Source organism: Aquila chrysaetos, chromosome 11 (assembly GCF_900496995.4).
Source record: "Aquila chrysaetos chrysaetos chromosome 11, bAquChr1.4, whole genome shotgun sequence".
Taxonomy (NCBI): Eukaryota; Metazoa; Chordata; class Aves; order Accipitriformes; family Accipitridae; genus Aquila; species Aquila chrysaetos.
Genome location: NC_044014.1, coordinates 11,646,849 through 11,663,861, shown reverse-complemented (window position 1 = coordinate 11,663,861; position 17,013 = coordinate 11,646,849). Strand labels below are relative to the sequence as shown.

General features: G+C 37.4%; 1 protein-coding gene across 4 annotated transcripts in view; it reads left to right on the top strand.

Moving 5' to 3' along the window:
• Window positions 1–17,013, top strand: part of SHOC2 (SHOC2 leucine rich repeat scaffold protein) — a 70,699-nt gene that overhangs the window by 48,394 nt on the left and 5,292 nt on the right. For all 4 annotated transcript variants that reach the window (XM_030030626.2, XM_030030625.2, XM_030030628.2 and 1 more), the window contains exons 4-8: window positions 7,442–7,572; window positions 11,199–11,387; window positions 12,720–12,842; window positions 14,949–15,086; window positions 15,577–15,694. In XM_030030626.2, the coding sequence (XP_029886486.1) occupies window positions 7,442–7,572; window positions 11,199–11,387; window positions 12,720–12,842; window positions 14,949–15,086; window positions 15,577–15,694 (699 nt within the window). The remainder of the gene's footprint in view (window positions 1–7,441; window positions 7,573–11,198; window positions 11,388–12,719; window positions 12,843–14,948; window positions 15,087–15,576; window positions 15,695–17,013) is intronic.

Here is a 17,013-nt window from a genome sequence, read left to right as displayed (position 1 = left end):
ATCTTTAATTTCACAGAAAGGTTTTAAATAGTCAATTGAAAAGGCAAATAAGACTATCAATCAAAAATTAAATGAAATAAATGTCAGTTGCTTTATTGTATGAAGTATGAATTGAGTAAAATGCAACACTTTCATTGATAGCCCCAAATAAGTCCAAACTGTTGCTTTTGACACTGTTGCAATATGAAGTGTTTTTGTATTTTTGTATCATTTTCAGTGTTTCAGTGTTTTTGTATCCTTTGTATCATATATCAATTATAACTTCCCTTTTTTGTTTTAATAAATAAATCTCCAATGCAAGCCTGATACAGTTAAATACATATGCACTGTTTTTCTTTAAAAGTTAGGCTAGCTTCTATTAGCTTATTGGTTCTGAGTTCATTGACTTAATGTGTATTTATGAAAATATTTTTTATTTTGTATTTTGGGTGGATATTCTTCCTGGTAAGACTAGGATGGGTACAGTTTATTTTAGTGAATGTACATACCATCACACAGTCATTAGATACAGAGACCAATATGTACAGATATAACTGCAGCTCAGCATTTTCAGAATTATTTGTATACTGCAGAAAGAAAAAGCCCATAGTCTTATTTTCTTTATGTAAGCAGGAGACACGAGGGAAGAGTGATTCAAAGGAACACATCAGAATCAAGACAAGCAGGTCTATTAGTTACATGCATTTTGATGAATGCATGTTAAATGAAGTTGAATTTTCGTAGCTTAGACAGTTTCAGAAATATGTCACTAAGAGTTTGTGCTCTCTAGCCTTATGCAGGTATTGTGTGTGGTGCATGGCAGATACTTAAGCTTCTGTCACTCAAGTTTTGCCAGCATCTTGCATGCATCTTTCACACATGCAGTCGGCAATGATTAAGGTCTTGAATTAGAGTTGAAAACTAAGTAACTGCTGACACGGTCACACTTCAGCCTTAATCTTGAAATAATGAGGGAAAACCTGTCTTTGGTTGATACTGCTAGACTGTAAATAGGAAACAATCTCTTTGCTGTCTTCAAATGGCATTTAAACCAGTAAGGGTGGTAAAGATTAATTTTAAATTCACATTAAATAGCTTTCTAATAGATAACATCTTTATGAGAATTCCTAGACTTTATGTAAGGAGGATAATGCACTTTGGTTTGAGCAGGAAGAAAAAAAGATGGACCCTGCTGGCCCTTGTAATTTGAGAGTCTGAATCTGCCTCCTACACTGGCCTGGTATATCGGGGGTATTGGTGGCTGAAAAGAAAAACTAAAATACACTAGAAATCACTTTACTGTTAAACCAGTAAAATCTGGAGTTCGTAAGTTAAGCTTTGTGTTGTTTTCAACTATACCTTGTTATTTGGAAGAGTATAGTTACATTCCATGCTTTGGCTTTGGTAGCTGGTAGCAATGATCAGAAGAGATTCTCTTCTGCAGTTTTCCTGAGTGCTTGCCCTCCCACCCCCATCACCTTTCTGTCCCCATTCCCAATTTTCCTAAAACATCAGCCTTTAGCCAGGTGATATTAAACAATGGGGATGTTTCAGCCCTGCAGCTAGAAAGGATTTGACCTCTCTTGGATGATTGATTGGTGACTTGAGTTTACATTCATACAAATCTATGCGCTTTGGTTTAGGAAGGACTTGCCCCCAATCAGATAAGTAATGACTATGGGATTTTGTTCTGCTTTCCACTGCAACGTGGTCACTGAGATCACCTTCAGGATGTCTTGCCAGACCGGTCACTTCACACTGTTGCAGTGTTGGACATTGGAAGACATGGTCCTTGCTTATAGAATGCAACTGAAGGTCGAAACGGTTTATCTGAAGCCTTTCGTTTTACTCTACAGCTATCAGGGGACATGGTTTGCTTTCTGACAAGAGATTAGATTAAACACGTCAACAGCTCCTTTCACCTAAAATTCTGTGAAACTCTTCAACAATTGTTATGGAGTATGGCTGACATCTGGAAAAAGTAATATATAGAAGTACAAGGTGTGATACAGGCATCTTCTGATTTAGGGCTATTTTAGACTGGAAGCACTATTGAAATATTTGAACACAGTGTTTAATCTCCATCAATAGCTGGCAATCTCTAGCTTGTCTAGTCTCTCCTATACAATTTTCAACTCTTTTAAGGCCCTTAGGTCCCACCTGCTTTGTAACATACTCGTTGAAGATCTTTTGGCTTTTTCTTCCATATTCTCATCTTTGTTATTCTCACTACAAGATTAATGTGATGTGGTGTATTAAGCTTACTTCATTTATCTTTTTTTTTAAAGTGACATCAAGTTTATTTTTTTTTAAACTTTTAAAATTAGTTTTGGATGTACCTCTTGCTTTCTATTTGTTAAAAATGACATCTGGTACCTTTTGTATGCAAAACAGCAATTTATGTTTCTTAGAAGAAGATCAGTTAGCTCAGTTCACTTAATTCATTCTATGAAGTAATGTGTGGTCGTGTAAAACATGTTCTTTAATAGGTGGCTATTTGTTGTGTGCAAAGTTTAATTAAATCAAAATCTAAGGATATTTATAGGAGGTAGGCCATCAGAAATACTTCATAGTGCCATGTTGTTTGTAGCAAGTTCTTGCAATGATCTATTGCATACTGAGGTTCATGTATACTTTTGATTACAATCTTACGGGGTTTTGATGTGCACAGCTCTTCTAAGTCCAATTTGTGTTTTTAACATTATCTGCAGAAGAGTTTTCTCTAGTGAACAGATTTTAAATTGATCTGATGCTTCCGGTTTATTTAGGAGAAAGCAACTGATCCTGATAGCAAACTAGTTTGATGAACTAAGTTATATAAACAGGCTAATTTTTCCATCTTTTAGTAATGATGCAGTAACATTTTGCACTATGACCCTTCATCTAAGGATAGGGAATTTGAAGGATTATTTTAACTAAGGGAGGGAAAGGAAGAGGTGTGGTAAATCTCAAAAGAAGAGAGCATTTGTTACTCCCTTTAGAAAGCACTGGAAGGACTTTGAGTTAGGAATTTGGATTTCTTTATATTATTCAACATACCAGTTCCTTTTTCTCTTGATTTTGAAATATTCAAGAAAGAGATGTATTGCTCCTACTTGGAGAACCACTTCAGGTGGTCTTTCTAAAAAGTGTGTTTTTGTAAGCGTGGTTTCCTGCTTTATTTCCAGTCTTCCCTTTGTTTTGGGATCGGCAAACACCTGTTTTTTCTTTGACTAATATTTTTGAGGTACCTTTAATAAAGAATTTAATTTAAACCATCTATTTAGGGTCCCTTTTATAGTAACAGAGTTTAATTTAATGTTTCTGCATTTGCATGCTTCCAAGTATTTTTAATTCATTTCTGTGTAAATTAAACAGCTAACCCTGAGAGACATATGCAATCACTCCAGTGAAGTGATTATGAATTCTGCACTTAATGTTGCTTCAAACCTGAGAGCTGGGCAAAGTGGAGCCCACTGATGGGTGTTAGTACGCTTTTCTGGTGAGAAAATGGACCTGAAACAAGGTGGCTGTGTGAAACCTGATTCCCAAGAGTGACTGTTCATGCCAAAAGTTGAACTAAAACAATTTTTCTGTGACTTTCTTAGGCCTGGCTTAAGTTTAGGGATTAGTCAGGCTTTAGTATTGTATTTTTAGAAGTACCAATGGATGGGGCAGTTGAGTTTACAAGGTTTTTTGTAATGGGCTCCCTAAGAAAACAAGTTGGAAGGGGTTTTGCTTGTTGCTTTTCCTGCTAGTGGCTGCTTTTCAGTTGTGGTTATCAAACTGTCATGTTCACGAACATCTAGTGCTGCATTTTCTGAGTCACTCTACCTGCGAGGGGCTGTTTTAGAGTAACTGCTGAGGTATGGTTTCAGTGCCAAAAGTACAACCGCAAAATGATCCTGATGACTGTCTGACTGAGTTGATCGTGATCAGTTGTTACCTTCCTCACTTTATTTCTTAGACTTAACCTGACAGCACGTCGGCGGAGTACCTAATATGGTGCCATCTCAGAAACCAGTAGCTGAACTGGAGAAGATGGAGATGAGTGCAGGCACTGTAAAGGAGCTCCAAATTCGAGTATCAGCTAGGTAATCCTGAGCTCAGGGAGCTGTGAATGGGATCACTTTTGATCATGTAATGCAAAAGGTGTCCTATTTAGCAACTTGTAACAGTTTCTGTTATAAACTGGAGTTTGTCGCTTGGTGGTCAGAGAGCTGGCGAGGAGGCCTGAGCGTGTTAGCCAGCTGCCCAGCAGCTGGGTTTTGGACCATGGAGGCAAATATTAATGTTATTGTACTGAGCATTCCTTTAAAAGCAAACAAAAAAAGAAAAAAAAAAAAAGGTAAGTTTTAACACACTGAGCAGAGGGAAGAGCTCTAAGGATCATCCTTTTTTTCTGAAGAGGAGACTAATGTCTAAGATCTGGCTTGTCCAGCATGTGAAGATAAAAGCTGATAAGGGTTTCTCACTGTGATGTGTTCACAGTGAGGTGTTAATATGAACTCTCATGAGGGTGAAAAGATATCTGTGTCTTGTTGACAGAAGACTAAATGGCAGTAAATTGGCTATAAATAAATACTGGCTTGAAACGAGAAGACGGCCCATACTGCCTGCATCAGCTGGGTGCAGGACAGCCCTTCCAGGCACAGTGGGAGAGGTGCTACTGATGAAGCTCCAGCTGAAATCTTGCTGCTTTTGTTCTCAGGAATAACCGCATTTAGTGCTGCGGTGTGTAAAACAGTCACAGGGAATGTGGTACATGCAGGATGTGTCTTCTGTTATGCCTTTGCATGCCTTTCCCATGGAGGGGAAGGATAACTAGTAGAGAAACAGTGATAAAGTTATATTGAGAAATGCTACTTATGATAAGAAAAAATTACTGGGGGCTGCTATTTATGCCTCCTTTCTGATAATGCCATGAGGATAGCCAATGCGTGTCATTGTCTCCTGGAGAATTACGGTACGGTTTGACTTTCTCTAATGGCTGCCTTGTTTCATTTTTCTGAAATGCCACGTTGCTGGTACGAAGAGAGCCATATACATACAACCTGTGCTCACAATCTGGGAATTGGCATAGCGACATTGTATTGCTAAGCAACAGTTGGCATCATGCTGTCTGTTAGAGCCATTCCCCGTTTGTTTTCTTTGCCTGAAAAATCCAGATCGGCATCTAGCTCAAGGTTTAAGTAGTGAAAAAGAATGGTAGATTGATATCTTACTTTACACAAAGTTTGTCATTCCTTTTGTTAGTAAAGCATTAAATAACAATTCAGAGAAATGCAGTCAGGATGTGCTTTTTTCATCCCTAGAACAGCGAACCCTAATGATCTTGGTGCCTTGCAATAGGATGTCTATCATGTGAAGTGAGGCCAGTTTCCTATACAGCCAGCAATGCCAGATCTCACCAAATACAGCATGAAATAGCTATGTTACGTACAAATGTGCATCTTTATACTAGTGGATTGTAGGATCAAAATAGGTCTTAATTATTCTCTTTAGTGTGTATATGCACTGTAGGATTTAACCTCAAAAGATGAAGATTTGTGCACTGGAGAGCAATATTGATAGCCCTGGATTTTAAATGCCTTTTGTTGGTTAAGGGAAGACTTTCTTTGCTGCTTCTGCAAAAGCTGATTGTATACTTGCTCAGAAGGAAAGCACTTAAATATAAATAAAAATCCTAATGGGAGAAAGTACTAGTTAAGCAGCTCTGGGTGGCTACCTGTTTTTTTAACTTTTGTTTAGTTATTGACAGTACTAACTGGAATTTGTTGCTAAACTTGTTAGCTAAAGGTCACATATGCACTGAAAATTCATCCTCTTTTCTCTCTTGATTTGTAAGACCTGGATAATTTTTGTTCTATATAAATTTGGGGTGTGTGTGTCTTTTGTTTTGTTTTCGTGTGTGGGATTGTTTGTTTGTTTGTTTTTTTACTTTCACTGCTTTTGTGAATCTCCATTTTAGTAACTACAGTGAATCGTACAACAGTCCCAATTTCCAGTTTTTATTAGCTACTTTCCCAGCTACTCAGTGATGTGGGGTCATTCTTACAGAATATTTTAACCATGTTCAGGAAGGAGGTATTTTGCCACTTCCTCTGTTGAGACTTTTTCTCTGTCTAGCAGATCTTGTTGTAGCATTTGTATTAGTTTTCATTCTCCATTTCTTTTTATTTTGTTTCATCCTTTGCTTCCAAGCATACTTCACACACTACATTTGCTTCTTCCTTTGCTGTGTTCCAGTAACCTTTGTATAAGTACATATGCATAGACATTAATATAGCCTTCATTTAATGGGTAGTTAGACTGTAAGCTCCCTTCATCTTTTGAAATTATTTCTGGTTATTCTTGCTGCCATTTGTTAAATCTTATGTTTCTTCTCTAATATGTCTTTCTGGTATTTCAATTTGCAGAGCAAATGTGTTGTGCTATGAGAGGTTGTAAAAATGAGTGTAAAATAGTGAATGTTTTGCAAGGAACTGATTGATTGTGTGAATCTGTTCACAAGCTCCACTGGTGCAATGTACCCACATGCATAGATATGCTTTCCGATGATAAGGATGAGCCAGAAGACTAAGCACTGTTCTTCGTACTATTTGCCAGTTGACTTTTTAGTGAAGTTCAAGGTCTTACTACCTGCAGGAGAGTCTATATGCCCTAGCACTGTATAGTTCAAAGACATTCTTAAGCAGTTGATTTTGGTCTTAGGTATTTGTTAGATGGTAAAGGTTGGAGCTAAAGGGAGCTTCAGATGGGAAATTTTCAAGTGGCAAGTTTCTCAAGAATTTTTTTCCTGACAGAAATACATATCAACTGGGACTGTTGGCCTGGCAATATTCAGAAATATTTTTACATGCACTATTGTCCAGATTTTTGTGGACTTCCTCCAGACTTTTCCTTCGGTATCATTCAGAAAACTTGGAAGTGGGTTTTTACTTTGTGGGTTTTTTTTGTTGGACCCCCCCCCCCCCATCACTTTTTAAAGGCTGTTGCTTTTGGAGGATGGTAAAGTTTGTTGTGCCTTTTTTTTTTTTTTTCTTCCCTGTAGGGGAAATTGTTTTGCCAGGACCTGAGCTGTGTGATGTATACCCAAGTTCTGGTAATATGAATCATGGCATTGAATGATGCTATCTGTAATTTCAAAAAAGTCATTTTGGGGACATCTGGAAAATGATAGAGTTTTTTCTCAGTAGAAAGATCAGGATAGAAGGACTTCTACAATAGGACATAAGCATTGCTTGCTTACCATATTAGGCACAACTTAAAAAGAATATTTAATAGGCACAATCTACTTCTGCACTGTTGACTTCAGTGTTGGAAAGCACTGTAATCTGTGTATCTCCTGCTTTGGGATGATAGCTCCATTTTACCATATGAAAAGCTTGAAGTGTAGAGTGTGAGACAACAGAAGACTCAGAAGTAAAACCTTGTACTGTGTTAATCTAACAACATATTAATACCTGTTTCCTACCTGTAGGAAATCTGTCCAGTCTAAGTCGTCTTGGCCTGAGGTACAATAGGCTGTCAGCAATTCCGAAGTCTTTAGCAAAATGCAGTGAACTAGATGAACTGAACCTGGAGAACAACAACATTTCTACTTTACCAGAGGTGAGAATTAGAGGGAGTTGACTGGGGAGGGAATGTGTTGTAAGGCATCAGTGTTTTGTAGAGGGATTGGAATATGTGAAGTTACTGCATCTTGCATCATAACTCTGAGCAATACCCTTTGTTTTAATCTGCATGTGTGTAATGTGAAATATTGCAATTCTGTACATATTAGGTGTATCTAACTAGTATAGAACAACTAATGTCATACAACTTCAGTTAAAAGTGGGAGCAATTCATGTGATTGCATTTGCCGTCCTGTCTCTTTAGACAACCTTAAATAAGGAGTCCAGGTTCCCACCATTCAAGCTAGATAAGTGTTTCTCAGTGTTTCTGTTTCATGGAGGTGGGGAAGAAGTAGAAAAATGAAAAATGGGATATCTCTTTCTCATCTTATTGAGGCAAGAATGACCTTTAAGAGAGTGAGTAAAGCTTGTCACAACTACTTGGCCTCAGCATTCTCATTTTAATATGGAAAAGTGTGCTGTTGACACCAATGTGATATCATCTGGCAACTCATTGACACACCTTCCATCAGTTATGAAAAATAAATATTTGCATCATTTTTCAGTTTCCAGTGACCCTGTGAGAAAGGAGAAGAGAAATCTGTTTTCTTGCTTTTCTTTTCATAGCTGCTGCACTTGATTGTCTTACCTTGATCTTTCTTGCCTCAGGCTTAGTGTGGAACCATGCAAAATGTTAATAGTTAGAAGTTCTGGAGCTACCTTGTCAGTCTCTTCAATTAACACATTCCCTGAACAGAGTGCTTTACTAGCTCTGGGGTGAAGAGGCAGAAGGTCCTAGTCCCCAGTGCATCTGTACGTTTTTGTATACTCCTTCTCTAGAGTTGTCTGAAATGTGCCCCTGTGGACTCCAGTTTCACAGTCCTGGATAGCTAGTTGGTTACAGACCATTTTTTAAATACAGCTTTGATGTCTGCAGACTTTGAAACTATTTAAACTGCTGGGTTATACCCTCAAACCTTTCTGTTTTCTTAATTTCTTGAGACTATTTATCAGGGCAGCAGAATGTGAGATGCTTGGCTGCATACTGTATACTTTTACTGCTAGTAACCATTTAGAGAAAAAACTTTGACTTGAAGCATTACTGCCTGGGAAGAATTGCTCTGATGACAGAAGAAAATCTGTGCTTGATTCTTATTTTGGATATTTCTTCCATTGCTTTAGAACTTCTCGAGATGAAGTCTTCAGGACGCAACATAGAGTTTATATTCTGTTCTGTTTTAATGATGGTCCAAACTGCTTTCCTAAGCTGTCATCCCCACCCCACCCACTCAAGTTGTATAAATTACTAGTATAAAATGAGTTAAAATCTTATCTAGAGAGGTATATAGGAAACTATACATAGAAGAAAAAAAACAAAATGCATTTGGAGTTAGGCAAAGTACTCAAAGTAACAAATTGCAGTAAGTAACTACTTTCCTTCAGATAAATTTCTGAACTCGACAATGATAGACTGAAAACAGAGAATTTAATAAATGTTTGGGTAAAACTATCATTTAAGAAAATGCTACTGAGTGAAAGCCACCAGGCTGCTTTTAAGATGAGAGCTAAACTAGCCCACCCCACCCAGACAGATTATAAAAGCAACTACAGTGTAATTACAAAAAGCTAATGTGAGGGATGATTACTTGCTTTAAAATATGTTCAGTCATAATACAGAACTCTTTGCGACTATGCTGCCGCCTTCATGTATATTTGCCAACAATATGTTAACACTTAAGCTGCTACCTTGCAGAAGTGTATAGTTTATACTGTAATCTGTTTTAAAGTAAAACATTCTGTGCTATAATACAAAGAACTGTATTTGTAGAAGAAACTTCTGAATTTCAAAACATAGCTGAAGCTGCTGACACAATGCCTAATAAATATTTTATCTTAAAAGGATGGGCTGGGAGAAGGCAGCACTGCCACAGCTCTCAGATGTAAGAGCATTGTTCTCTTTGTACTGCCAAAGCTCTCTTGCTTCCCTTCAAATGTGTTTAATTACTCTAGGCTATTAGAGTGTATTAGCTAACATATTTTTAATATTTTTTGTATGGAAGCAGACTTTAAAAATGGCTTTTTGAAATGCCAAGATCCATTTGAAGCAATAAAGTGTGTTTGTAACAGAGCTCAGGGACTCCCTAACCCTAGGACAGATTATGTGTTAAAGTATAGCTAGAAGCAGTATTTCCTAATCAAAAATCATACTAGTTAATGATTAGGTTAGATTAATACTGATTTGAAGATCCATTATTTTATCTTTAGAGGGAAAATTGCTTCACTGATATTTGCTGAGATGCCCCCAAAATTGTATTTCAGTGCTTAAAGTTTTAGCCATGACATGTAGACAAGTCCCTATTTACTCCTGTTTTATTTACAATAATGTTAATAAACTATTTAGAAAAGTAGACAGAGTTTTCCTGGTGGAACAGCAAAGCCATGTTCTTAAACCTTTTACAGTGAATATAGCACTGCAATTGCAATCCAAAAATACTGACATTAGGAATATGGTTGGAATCATTATCTTGTTATCACTCATTCCTGATTGCAGATGTTGCATTATTTATGGTATGTAATGCTATGCATAAATCTCCAATTTCTGTAATACTTAAGCAAATAGGGCTGAATTCAAGTTGGCATAGTAATAAGCAAAGGTGACACTTCAGCAGTAATTTAAATCTCATTATTCATCCCCACAGTTCCAGCAACATGCTTGGCACATAACTAACAGATAAACTCTGAGATCTGCGCTGCTGAGATTTTAGAATCTAATTAGATTGCAAAGTGAAATGAGACTCAGGATTCAATGGACAACCATTGCTATCCAGTTTAACTCCAGGCTTCTTGCTTTTCAATTCTTAAGAGAAAAAAGAAAGAAAGGAAAAAAAAAAAAAAAGTGGAGTAGTAACTATTTAGGAATATTTTGAAAACAGGAAAAAAACCTGGGATTTCCAAACCCTTCCCTTCCCATTCTTTTTCTCTGTCCTGTCTGATTATCTGAAACTGTTACAGCCTAAGAGGAAACTTCTACCAGATGTGATCACAATATGGATTTTTGTTAAATTAACAAAGGTTTGTACTGGAAGTATCAAATGCTTGTTTGAAAAATGGTGCATACAGTTGATGCTTCTTTGGGCCCCACTCTCAACTGTGAGCAGGCATCAAAATTGAGTGAGCGGTAGTTGGGTGGCATTGGCTGAAGGCAGGACCGCTGTTCAGGATGGACGCGCTGCTGATTGCGCCTGCCAACCGCTGCCCCTGTGCTCTTCAGAGCTGCCCAAGATGTATTATTAATGCCCAATGTGTTACTAAAAAAATTCCTTTCAGAGGAGAAAAGAGTTACAAAACCTCCTAAACTTGTGCTTTTAAATGTGATATGTTTGCTTTTTTTGTATCTGTCAGTATGTAAGGAGTAAGGGGGAAATAAGGTAAAGGCTGAAGATCGTGAGCAGAGATTGTTGCTGATGGAAGTTTTATCAAATTTAACACTGGTTTGTGTGTTGCAACACTTATTTAGGGGATGGACTTGAGGGGGAAAAACATTTCTAATTAGACCCATGAGGAAAAGAGATGTATTCAAATAAATCTGTCCTAAGTTCCTGGGTGGTTTTCTTCTCTCTACAGGGTCTTTTATCCAGCCTTGTCAAACTGACTAGTTTAACACTGGCCAGGAACTGCTTCCAGTCCTATCCCGTGGGTGGCCCGTCCCAGTTCTCCACAATCTACTCTCTCAATATGGAACACAACCGCATCAATAAAATCCCCTTTGGAATTTTCTCTAGAGCTAAAGTATTAAGTAAGCTGAACATGAAGGTGAGGCACAGAAACATGCTACTGTGTATAAAATCAATGAGGAGCACTGTTTGCTGCTCTGTGAATTCTGGCAAACTTCATGATAGAGGGAGTGAATTTATCATGCTGAAGTGGATACTGCTGCTGTAACATATAGAAACAATTCTGTATTAGTTTAAAAATGTACTATCAAGATGTTATTGATTTGTCTTTACTTTTGTTAGTTAAGCTTTTGTCATATTTTCTCGAGTTTGAACAATGAAAATAAGAAAGTTGGTTGCAAAGTTCTTGAATATTCACATGGGACACGAGCATGTGGAGTAGCTTATCCCCCCCCGCCACTGTTACAGTTTAGATTATAAACAAAATTATGTAAAATATCTTTTTTAGAATATATTCTTTCAAAACTTAAGTTTGGAGCCTTTTGGCGGTAGTTGTAGAACACAGAAAGAGAACCTTTAAGTCTGGGTGACGTACACTTAGAGTGAAGAGAACTAGGGAAAAGAGGTGATGTTTTTCTTTGAATGGGTTGGTTTCAAGTTCTTAAATTATTTTAAAAAAATAAATAATGTTTGGGCAGTAGCTAAGCTCAGCTACTGTTTTAGAATATCTTTTGGCACAAATGGTTTCTCAGTTTGCATTAAGACCATTTTTTATCATGTACCCATTTCTAATTTTGCATGTTTACCAGGACTTTGTATGACCTGTTTTTTTTAGATTTTGTGGTGTCTGTCTAGATCAAATTTTGTAGCAACATTTTGAGCAGTAAGATGTTCAGATTAATTTCAGATGCTTTTACTCTGAGCCATTAAGGTGTATTTCCTTTGTGGTATGTTTGGTGTGTTTTTGGTTTTTTTTTTTCCCCTTGGTTTTTTTGGGGGTGGTGGTGGGATTTTTTTTTTGGGGTGTTTGTAGTTTTTTTTGGTTTTGTTTTGTTTTTTTCCCAAACTCCATATATTTTTAGGATTCCAGCATTGCTGATAGCAGCTTTGTAAGTTATGGTGAATTTTCTGTTCTTTTTTTTTCCCACCGTCCATTGTATTCAGCAAAGAAGGGACAGAAAAAAAGTTTTAACTACTGGGACACATGAAATCTTGAGAATTATGTACTTCTAATATTTCCACTTCAGTTCATATTAGTAACACAGAGTCAATTCTGTAACTCTGTTTGGGACTGCTTATTATTTGGAGGAATTTAGAAAATATTTGGCCAATTATCAACATTTTATTCTTCTGTTTTAATTATCGACTGTTTTGTTATGAAGTATTTTGTAAGCAGTTTGTTTAATCTCTCAGATGCCTTGCCAATTTCTTGCAAGTGCAGACTCTAAATGTTTGATATGTTAAATCACAGGACAATCAGCTGACCTCTCTCCCCTTGGACTTCGGGACTTGGACTAGTATGGTAGAACTGAACTTAGCGACTAATCAGCTCACAAAAATCCCTGAGGATGTATCTGGGCTTGTTTCTCTTGAGGTGAGAAGAGTATAAATGAACAGCTAAGTGAACCCCTGCAAACAGGCATTCTCTACTTCAGGTTTAAGTAATATTACTTTGGGGTCAAATAAAGCCAAATAAGTATGTGTATGTATGCTATTTAATTAAATGTGTTGCATCTGTTTATGGTTATTGTCAACAGCTTTTTGAATGTTGTTCTTCAGGGTCTAGATGAGTGTGCACAAAGGGCTAAGTACCTGTATATTTTTAACTATGTAGAAGGAAAACTTTTCTCAACAGAAAGTTAGTGTTGTAAATGCAATGGCACTGAACTCAGCTCGATTCCTGGAGAGACCCACATGGAAACGGCAGGGATCAGAAAAATGTAATGAAATGGTCTACAGCCAGAGGTGGCTTGAATGTAGCTCTGTGAACCTTGTAGGCAGCTGTGTTGGAATTCTCAGCCTTTGTGGGGGGAAGAACTCGTAGGTTGAAACTGTGTACTAAACCTGTTGTGTCCCCTAGTCCTGTTTCCCAAGGTACCATCAGCAGAGACAAACTTAATTGCTTTGGAGGGACATAAAGGTAGAGGGGCTTTTTTGGGCAGCTGAGGGGTCCTCGTAGCCTCTGTGAGCTGCTGGGAAAAATCTGTTCAAGTGCAATAGCAAATAGCGTATTTGAAATTGCAGATTTCCAGTGTGACTGCTGCTCTGAATAATTAATAACTCTTGTATTTGGAGCAAAAATTATATGGCAGAGTAATAGCTGTTCAGTGGCCCAGTTCCCTTTAAGTTAAGGCTGTGATTGATGTGATTGGGAAGTTAGTAACCTCTAACAACTGGATTTGCCGGTGGTCTGCCGGCTGCTGAAGCTGGAGAGCTGCATGACCCGTTAGCAGTATTTTTCTCTGTAATTAAAGAATCAAATACAAAGAACTATTTGGCCAGTGTTTACACAAAAGTGAACGTTCCCACAGCAGTGCTAAGTCAGCTGCGTTGCATGTAGGTAATATTTTCTGTTCCTGCCTTTGTTTCTTGATATGCGATTAAAACGTTACTATTCTTATCATTCTGTGTATATCGTAGTGCATAAAGGAAAGCCAGCGAAATACTGCTTGTACTAATGCTAAGACTTTGGCTTTTATTCATTTTGATTTTAGCCTTGTTTTCTATTCTGTTCCTGCCTTTGGTGTTTCCACGTTACATGAAGTTAGTGAGCATTGGGATAGGTAGAAGCCAGGCGTTTGAAACCTTGGCTGGCTTAGCAGGGAGTTGTGTGTGGCTAGGATGAGGGTCCACACTGGGTACTCTTTCACATCCTTGTGTTTCAGTGTACCTTGTTAAATAACTAGATAATAGCATTGTTTAATCAGTAATTAATTACCTTACTACTCACTGTGTTGTTGTGAGGCTTGACTGCTACTAAGAACTGCAAGACTTCTCTGGAGGAAAAATGGTATACTAGTGTAACCCCTGTTAACTTGCTTGTGATATAATGAATAACTCTGTTAATTGACATTGCAAATAAGGATACATTTCTTGAACCTAGGGTATTTATAATTCAACTTAGAGAGGGGGAGAAAAACAAGAGGATAACACTGTAGTAGGGGTGGGTGTGTGATAGGAGAGCATTTTGGTAAGCCAGTGGATACCTATGCAGTGTTCTGTTTGGGTGCTCTGATCTGTATGTTTACTTGCTGCTGCTCCTAAACAAAGGGACGCAGGGAGAAGAGGAAGTATTAAGCTTTTTAAGGAGGACTCGGCAAGCACAGCAAATAATGTAAAACATGATTATGAGATAGCTCTAACGATAGCATAACGAAACGATAGGGAAGAACAGGAGGAAAGTGTTTTTCTTTGGGCATTTGAAGAAATAAGGTGTTCTTCGTTTTTGCTCTGCATCTATTATTATGTAAAATAATATTTGAAAGAATTCTGTCAAATTTATGTATTTGTATCATTAAAGACTTAAAAAATGATTAATCACTGATTTGATTTTTTTTTCTTTTTAGTTTGCTTCTATAATTTAAATATAGGCTAATCTTGGACTTCATTACTTGAAAATATAAAAGATCCTGTCTTAATTTGTTATTTACTTACTATGTTGCTGAAATTCTGTGTGTTTGGTTGTGGGGTTTTTTTTTAGGTTCTTATCTTGTCAAACAATCTACTAAAGAAACTTCCCCATGGAATTGGAAATCTACGGAAACTCCGAGAGTTAGATCTAGAGGAAAACAAACTGGAATCCTTGCCAAATGAAATAGCTTACCTCAAGGATCTGCAGGTGAAACAATAATTGGCTAAGATAAACATCTTGCGTCCTTTATTTACACTGTGCTGATTTAATTACAGCTAGTTTGATGAGGGAAACTATTTGGGACTGGACATAGAACCAAAAGTTAAGAATCTTGTGCAACTTCATCCACAATCTGTCCCCACTAATTCTTCCCCAGATTTATCAGTTAATATTGAATAAACAAATTTTGAAGAGTTTAACTGTTGTACCATAATACTGCCACAGGAATAGCCTCTGATTTCACTCATGTTCATGAAAGCTTTTATATTTAGGCACGTGTTTTATGATGCACTATTTTATTTTTACGTTTAGTGGTGCTTAATAGAGGTCTGAAATGTTGTTGAAGGGTACAAATTTTTTTGTTCAAATGCTAGAGAGTAGAACCCATCAGTTTATCAGTTATGTATCTTGTTACTTGCTGTCATTCAAAGCAAAAGCCATTAAGTTAATTTTTAAAAATGTGTTTTTTTTCCCTTAGAAATTGGTTCTGACTAATAATCAGTTGACCACCCTTCCCAGAGGTATTGGTCACCTTACCAATCTGACACACCTTGGGCTTGGAGAGAATCTTCTCACACACCTTCCTGAGGAAATTGGTAAGATCCCTTTTTCTGGTTTTATGCAGTGTGCCTGAGCCAAAGCAGTTACTGACACATAAGATAGGCATCTACTGTGTTTGTGACTAGAAGCCACAAAACTAATTTGAAACTTCTAGATACATAGAACCTGATGTGAAGCATGTGCCACAGGAACAGCAGTATAGCATATGATCTTTATCTTGCCAAAGTGTAGTGAAACGAATGGTCTAGCTTTTTCCAGTTCTTCTGCAGAAAGCTGCCGAACACACATTAACTTGGAATGTTGAGATTCCTTTTCTCTCCAGATTCTCCCACAATTTGCGTGTGATCAATCACTCAACTTCATAAACCTATTCTTGGAAAGAGAAAGGAGGTGTACTGGTCCTACTCTAATTCCATGGTGTAGACAAAAACCTTGTGTAAGGTGTAGACAGCTGAAGCAAATGTTTCTGCTGATAGTTCCTCTGCACACACTTCTCTTTATAGACCATCATATTGTTTTTTACCTTGATGAGATAAGCAAAGGAAGTGGAGAAAATCTACAGAAAGAAGGGAGGAATAGGATTCTTTTTGTCTACTTGAGACATTCAGAGTAAGTGGGATTCAGAGCATCTGAAAATGAAAGCCCATGTTTCTTTTATAGTTGGTCCAGAGGACATAGTTGGTCTGGAGCATGATGCTGAGCACTTAAGTTAAAATCTTGAAGTTAGAGCTTATTATGGAGGAAAAAATGATGGGACAAGCTACAGAAAGCAAAACGTGGTCAGAAACAGTGATGTGCAGATGGGGAAGGCGTGGTCTGTCTCTCCCAGCATCTTTAGTGATAAGCCATTACAGCTTCTGCTCATCTTGTATGTGCCTCAGTGTGAGAAGAGCCTAAAACAATCTAAATCTGAAGCTTCGTAGTTTAGTTCATAAGTTAGTGGAGAGAGTTTGGATGCTGTGGAATTAAAATCAGTAAGCACACTGCAAATACTATTGTAGGAGTACAATTTGGTTATTAAAGCTGCTTGTCTTAACAGCTTAGAGAATAGTTAACTATTTTTAGAGGTGACTGCTTCATCTATCATGCTATGGGCTATTTCTCATTATTTCTTCTGTAGCCTTTCCTTTTTGTTGGTTTTCCATGCCTTGAGCCCTGACTACTGCTTTCTTTTGTAAAAGATTAAATAGTCTTTTAGGTTAAAGGAGATGTTTATGGTATATAAGTTTGGAAAACGGGGAATGTTTTGAGGAGGCATTGTATGCTTGGAGTATATTTCAAAGATATGGATTAATTTTGATATTTTATTGCTGGGGAGGAATGGAAGTCTTAAGAAAGAAGAAATTACTTTGTC